Raw genomic sequence first — 7,500 nt, 5'->3', positions numbered from 1 at the left:
ACCGCGGCTGCAGCTTGGGACTAAATGCAAGGCCTTGTTGAATCAAATGTTGATGATGTGTTGAAACAGTTCGCCCACTCCAGCAGTCAACATCGTTCAACAAAATCAAACAGATGTTGAAGTCGTTGGCTCGAGCCTTAGGAGATTACAACGGCATCGGCAACGAAAACGTCACTCCAAAATATAACTTAGCATTATCGCAAGTATTTCGCGATTATTCCGTCTTGTTCACCTTGTACAATACGGGCTAACTATCCTGTAACTGGACGGGTAAAAATGGTTATGGTTATGGTTCATTGTTATATGCTCATGGTGTCGTAGAAACCTAAAATGTACTGATTTCACGTTAACTGCAAAAAATACACGGAAATTCGTGTAGAGCACGTGCGATTATTTTTCCTTTTAACCAAGGCTATTTTTTTAAAAGAATTATCTATTGATTTACATTGCTTAGTTTGCTTTGTGGCGTGTTCGTTGCCGCAGCCGTCGTGGTTTCTTAAACTCCCTAACGACCTGAAATGACAAAGTTTGAGGTTATGTGGATGACGCGAGCACCTGACGATGAATTTTAATTTTCAATTTTCTCTGTGAATAACCACACCGTCCTCATCAATTTTATTCTTGGATTGTGCATTCACACTTTCCAAGGCCGAACGACATGGAGTAATCGTAAAATTATTACAGTAACGGGAAATAATATTTTTAGATAACGTTCTCGTAATCGTCGTCGTCGTCCTTGCTTAAGGTCCTTATTGTGTTGTGTTCTTGGGCAACAAACTTTACTCTCACGGTGCCTCTCTCCACCCAGGTATATGAATGGGTGCCGGCGAATTGCTGGGGGTAACCCTGCGATGGACTAGCATCCCATCCAGGGGGGAGTAAACTGAATACTCCTAGTCGCTTCATGCTAATGAAACCGGAGATAAGTGCCGGTCTGATGGGCCTTCTGGCTCGTAAACGGAGCCTTTACTTTTTAGATTGCTTTGTGGCGTGTTCGTTGCCACAGCCGTCGTGGTTTCTTTAACTCCCTAACGACCTGAAATGACAACATTTGAGGTTATGTGGATGACGCGAGCACCTGACGATGAATATTAATTTTCAGTTTTCTCTCCAAACAACCACACCGTTCATGCAAATTCTATTTATGGAATGTTAACACACACTTTCCATGCCAAGCGACTTGGAGTAATCGCGAAATTATTACAAATATAGCGGGAAATAATAGTTTTTGAAGACGCTCTCGTAGCCCTCGTCGTCGTTGTTCCCGTAAGGTCCCTTTTGTCCCTCGTACTGCACAAGCAACGCTGACACAGTGGAAGCCCTTCTAACAAGACAGGGCTTGCAATTCCGGCTTAAGGAAAAAAGAGTCTACTGCAAGATTAACGCTGACACAGTGGAAGCCCTTCTTACAAGACAGGGCTTGCAATTCCGGCTTAAGGAAAAGAGTCTATTGCAAGATTAACGCTGACACAGTGGAAGCCCTTCTTACAAGACAGGGGTTGCAATTCCGGCTTAAGAAAAAAGAGTCTATTGCAAGATTAACGCTGACACAGTGGAAACCCTTCTAACAAGACAGGGCTTGCAATTCCGGCTCAAGGAAAAAGAGTCTATTGCAAGATTAACGCTGACACAGTGGAAACCCTTCTAACAAGACAGAGCTTGCAATTCCGGCTTAAGGAAAAGAGTCTATTGCAAGATTAACGCTGACACAGTGGAAGCCCTTCTTACAAGACAGGGGTTGCAATTCCGTCTTAAGGACAAAGAGTCTATTGCAAGATTAACGCTGACACAGTGGAAACCCTTCTAACAAGACAGGGCTTGCAATTCCGGCTTAAGGAAAAAGAGTCTATTGCAAGATTAACGCTGACACAGTGGAAGCCCTTCTTATGTATCGCTGTGATAAAAACACGAGTAAAGACACTGGTTGAAATTTGTCATTCCGGCTTAAGTAAAAGAGTCTCTATCACTGGAGTAGTTAAAATGTTTATATTTTGTCTCCACTCCACAACAAAAAACAACACAGCATCGCTGAACCAAATAAGTTTATTTTGGGAGGGCCTGGCGAGAACAACCCGAACACTATACAAGACTGAACATTTACCTAACAAACCCTTGAAAGGCAACCAAGGGTAAAGCTATCTTCACACGTACAAGTCACTTCATAGTACCAGTAGGGCTGGTAAGCCAAAACACTCAATATATGGCCTAATTCTACAAATAAGTAAACAGTCTTGGTACCAGTTAGGCTGGAGGACATCAGCTCCGCCATTATATTTGACTATAAGATAAACAGGCCATCCTGGCGTCCTACCCCAAATAAGCTCTGGTTAGAAGCTTTGTGCCAGTTAGGCTGGGGAACATCAACTCCGACATTAAATTAAACTATAATATAAACAGGCCATCTTGGCCTACATCCCCAGATAAGCTTTCCAGCTCTGTGCCAGTTAGGCTGCCAGTTAGGCGGGGGATCACCAACTCCTACGTACATTATAAATACAATATAGCTTAGAGTACAAATACAAGAATAAAACGGACAAAAGCCTTAAAACTAGCAGAGCTGAGCAACCACTAACAAAGAAAATGCGGTTCGAACGGAGGCCAGAAAAAACCTGCCAGAAAAAACCCCTCTGGGGAAAAAAGAAAATGTGCAGGAAATCTGGGTAGGAACCATGGCTCAAGCTCCAAGCGATTAGAAGCCCATCCTACGAAGGCTTTACAAGAATGAAATTAGAATAGCCGATTCAACCAGACTGGATGCATGATACCAGGAAAAGAAGGAACTAAGCAAAGAAAAAATTAAACGAAACGAAACGAAAGAACGCGGTTGGTTCTGAAGCCTAGATGACAGCCACGTGTTATACTCGGTCTTATATACCCCTGAAACCCTACCCACGATACCCCGGCCTGTAACCCAGGCCCATGTTGTATCTCGTGCCGACAAAATAGTTATTTCAGCCTTGTTCGCTTGCTCACCCGTCAGAAATAACATATTTTGTCTCCACTCCACAACAAAAAACAACACATCATCGCTGAACCAAATAAGTTTATTTTGGGAGGGCCTGGCGAGAACAACCCCTATCTAGAGTGACAAAGAATTGGGCAAAAGGCAAGATAAATAGACACTATTAGCTTACATGGCTTAGAGCCCGAGGAATTTGGAAACAGAAAGCCTTTGATCAAGGTCGTCGTCAACATATGTGTCTTTGGCTTGCACGGACTTCCAGCGACCGTGTCGCTGAAACACTCTGTCACTGACACCACTGTTAGCTGCCATAGTCGCGCCACCCGAACGCAGAGAGTGCAGCCCGAACTTGGAAGGGTCGGCCCCAATGGCCTTCAAATCCCGCCTGAAAGCTTCCCTCATAGTACTGTAACTAATAGGCCTATCGGGGGCTATCAACTTAAAAGAATCCTTTCCCTTGGAAATGGGTCTAAAAATCAGATCCCTGGAATCTGGAGGAATTTGAAATTTCGAGAGATACCTTTTAAGGAGCTTGACAGGACACGCACCACTAGGAAGCTCGGAAATAACTACCTCGTCTCCTCGACGAAGCTGGTCGTTCTTACTTTTGGGGACTTTAATAACCACGAATCCCTCATTAAAGAAAACGTCATTCCTCCTTATCCTGGAAACATCGTCGAACCTGAAGAAACCGGCAAATGACAAAATATACAAGGTAATATTGCGCAGCTCAACAGGGTTGTCAAGGTTAGAACGGCTAATAATGTCATGAATCACACTAGATGAAACGGGCTCCTTGCGGTTAACGATAGCAGTACCAAGAAGCCTTTTTGAAGCAGACCTGGTGGCCTCGACAATAGGGTTATCCGTGGGAGAAGGGATACCAGCCATACTATGAGCCCACTTTATGCCATAAAAGGCAGAATCAATTACACTAGGGGAATGGGATTGCTCGATAAGGTGTTGTAAGTACAATGCAACATGAAAGGGTTTAGCGGGGAAAACATTCCCGTCAAACATACTAATGGCGAATTGCTTCCACTTGCGGTAAGCACGGTAGTACAGCAATGATGTAATGGTGGCCTTCGAGGACAGTACTGTCGTCTTCAGCCTGTCAGCTAACCCCTGCACGGGACCGTTAGGCAGAGCGTCCTGATCAAAGTCCCAAAAACCGGATTGGAAGATATCTGATAAATCCTGCTCATCTAGTCACTTTGAAGTTGAAGAGTTGGACTGTGTTGTCATCGCGGGGCAGCAGGCACGCCAATGGCCGGCCTTTCCACAAGCGAAGCATGTGCTAATGTTAGGACGACGAGACGGGAAACCGGAATTGGTCGCGGCTGGCTGGAAGGACAGAGGTTGTGATTGGGAACTTGAAGACGAAACCGACCTGCTGAGCGGGGAAGATGTTTTAGTCGCAGCCATTGCTGAAGACTTCTTCTTCTTTCGAGAAAACGTGGCTGCACGGGCACGTCTCTCAGCACCGTGGATGCGTTTTTCGTCCTCTGAATCATCTGCTAGATCGTGTTGTTTGTATTCTTCGACCGTACTCCAACCGTATTCAGACTTGTCGGCGAGAAGAATATGCTTCTGCCGTTCGACGAGCAATTTCTCACCTTCTTCGAGGTCAGACTTGACTTTCTCAAGGTTGGACTTCTCAGCGGCAGACTTGGCGCTGTCGAAGGTTTCCGCAAGCTTGAGATTGAACTTGAACTGGTCCTCGTTGGCTTTTCTTTTAAACTTATGCGGCTCTTGAAATTTCAGTTTCTTGATCTCTTTCATTTGCTGTTCTGTCGAAGTCTCGTTGGCACGCTTAATCTGACCTGCAGTGTCCTTGAGCAGCTCCTTAAAGGAGGCCATTAACTGATTGTTGTTGGCTCTAATTAGGTCGGACACTTCGTCTTTGGTAACCGACATTACGGCAAAAAGACAAAAGAATTAAACGAAACGAAACGAAAGAACGCGGTTGGTTCTGAAGCCTAGATGACAGCCACGTGTTATACTCGGTCTTATATACCCCTGAAACCCTACCCATGATACCCCGGCCTGTAACCCAGGCCCATGTTGTATCTCGTGCCGACAAAATAGTTATTTCAGCCTTGTTCGCTTGCACACCCGTCAGAAATAACATTTTTAAAATATATATCCATCTGCCTTTAAAGTTTCTTTAGACGTACATTGAAAGTTTCACTCTTTTAAAATATAGGGAAACATGTACGTACGTGTCTGGAAAATTGCTGTAAATAACTTTTTAAAGGCCAAAAATACCTTTAATGCTGGATCAACGAAGTCGGTGTTCCGAAAAAGCCCGAATATGACACTAATGGAAATTGGAAAAAAACCGAACCTAAAGGTTACTTTCGGCAAAAAAAACACCTTAATTAAATTTGTGTCTTGAATTATAGAACCATATCCACCCATTTTACAATCCCGAAGAAGGAAGAAACTTCTCAATTAACAGAGATTGATTTTCAAAGGAGTTTCATGATAAATCAATAAACTTGATTTGACTTGACTAATGAAAACCTCGAATCGCCGGGAAGTCCCAAACATTTTCACTGTCATCTTCACGTAAGCGTCACAATTTGAACACCGTTTCCTGTGCCACCAATGACCAACCGCTGTCCATCTTGTGACACATCTAAAGCTTGGACGGGTTTGCTTTCATTCTCAACACTGGAAACTACCTGTTAATGAATATAAAATAGCAAATAATTAAATCGCTTGTTATTGACCTAAAGGCCAGGGCAAACGGCTTCAAAATTTGCTTCAACATCCGTTGGATTTTGTTGAACGATGTTGACTGTTGGAGACTGGGGTGGACAAACGGTTTCAACACATCATCGACATTTGATTCAACAAACTTCACGAGAAGCCTGGTATTCAGTCCCAGGCTGCAGCCGCGGTTGTTACTATGGATACGGATATGGACACGTCATTGAGAGCCCGATTAGTGTGCACGCGTATACCCATCAATGTTGAAACATGGGGAAAAACAGTTTCAACTTCATTCAACATTCACGGTAACAAAAGAAATGTTGCAAACTTTCTAAGGCACGGGCAAACAGCTTCTACATTTGCTTCAACATCCGTTCGATTTTTTGAACAGGATGTTAAAAGCGTTTGCCCACCCTTTTTAACCGTGTTGAAACATGCTGAATCGAAGTTGAATCGATGTTGAATGAGTGTAAAAAGGTTTAAACTTTGCTTGAACATTCATTCAACATTTCTTTTGGAGTTGAAGCCGTCCCTCCCCACCCCCGTCAACATTGTTGGGTACGCGTGTGTGCACTAATCGGCTAATTGGTCTCTCGATATACACCTAATCGGCTTACTCAATGTTGTACCAATTCAAATTTCCCGGGATTAAGATCGTATTTGTATTTGCATGTATTTGATTGTATTTGCATTATAATGTAGCATTTTATCGTATAAACTCTTGTTCTTAGGCCATCGTAGCTTCATTAGGAAAATAACACAAACAGCGGTGATAAACATTGTATGCGTTGGAATACAATGTTTATCACCGCTGTTTGTGTTATTTTCCTAATGTAGCATTTATATTTGAATTATATGGAAATACCAGGAACAAAACGTTTTATTTCTAAAGGGTCTGAACACAGGTCGAAGGTCACTTGTTTTACCAATGCTAACATTAGGCCTAAGGTTAGCTTTAATAAATGTTTAGGATTCTTTCTGTATTGGTATAACAATGACCTGTGACTTGCGTTTTGTACCTGCTGCCCCACCCCACTCCCAAAAACAAAACAAAAAAAAAAGAGATTGTCGGCCATTGTGTTTTTTTAAATGGCCAGGAGGGACTAGCGACGAGCAAAGATTTGCCGCTGACAAAATGGACCGGCCTGCACTTTGAACTTGCCGGTTTGCCCGGGTCTAATGAGGTAATGTAGAAAAGACCCTCAGCTGAGGCTCAGCACGAGAAACTGCGCACGCACAATTAATTCTCGCACTGTACGTGCACTACACATTACGTCACCGGGTTGTTAGAGTGTAAAAGTGTTAGCCCGTGGTGACAATAGGCCCGTAGCTCGTGCATAACTCACGAATATATAAACCAGGTCTGAAGGGGGCGTGCATGAGTTTCAACAAAATGAGCCCCCAAAATAGGCAAGAATTTGTGACGCTGATAAATGATAAAGCAGCTGCTATTTCCAAAAGGATGGAATTACCTGGTGATAAATAACCTCGTCTAGGAGAGTAAATTTTTGACTTTGCAGAAACAATGGTCAACCTCAAGAGTTGAGAGTTGAGTTGATCTTTGTGTTGAATTCGCACATTTCTTGTCAATCTTTAGAACACTTGAAAGAAAAAAAACCAAGCCAAAAACAACAAAAACCTGGTGTCTTGCCTTCATTTTGACACAGATGTATCCTTTTTTTCACGAGAAAACATGCAAGGTAACTTGATCACGGAGCCTGCTGAATTCGATGTCCCCTTCGATTTTGCAATTTACTTGTGCAGCCAAAAGTACAATAGAAAAATTGAACGTAGCAAAAATCTCCCAAAATGTTTTTTCG

The 7,500-nt window shown here is 43.1% G+C and overlaps 2 protein-coding genes across 4 annotated transcripts in view; both read right to left on the bottom strand.

The window, feature by feature from the left end:
* Positions 1-3,139: 3,139 nt before the first annotated feature.
* LOC138004984 (integrase/recombinase xerD homolog) lies at positions 3,140-3,853 on the bottom strand. The gene has a single exon (XM_068851280.1). The coding sequence runs from the start codon at positions 3,851-3,853 to the stop codon at positions 3,140-3,142; it is 714 nt and encodes a 237-aa protein (XP_068707381.1).
* A 1,357-nt stretch (positions 3,854-5,210) lies between these two features.
* The window catches only part of LOC138006603 (uncharacterized WD repeat-containing protein alr2800-like), a 23,117-nt gene continuing 20,827 nt past the window's right edge, over positions 5,211-7,500 (bottom strand). For all 3 annotated transcript variants that reach the window (XM_068853038.1, XM_068853037.1, XM_068853039.1), the window contains exon 9: positions 5,211-5,649. In XM_068853038.1, the coding sequence (XP_068709139.1) occupies positions 5,530-5,649 (120 nt within the window). In that variant the 3' untranslated portion in view covers positions 5,211-5,529. The remainder of the gene's footprint in view (positions 5,650-7,500) is intronic.

The sequence above is a fragment of the Montipora foliosa genome, chromosome 6 (assembly GCF_036669935.1).
Source record: "Montipora foliosa isolate CH-2021 chromosome 6, ASM3666993v2, whole genome shotgun sequence".
Lineage (NCBI taxonomy): Eukaryota > Metazoa > Cnidaria > Anthozoa > Scleractinia > Acroporidae > Montipora > Montipora foliosa.
The sequence above is the reverse complement of the archived record's forward strand: the minus strand, read 5'-3'. Positions and strand labels throughout refer to the sequence as shown.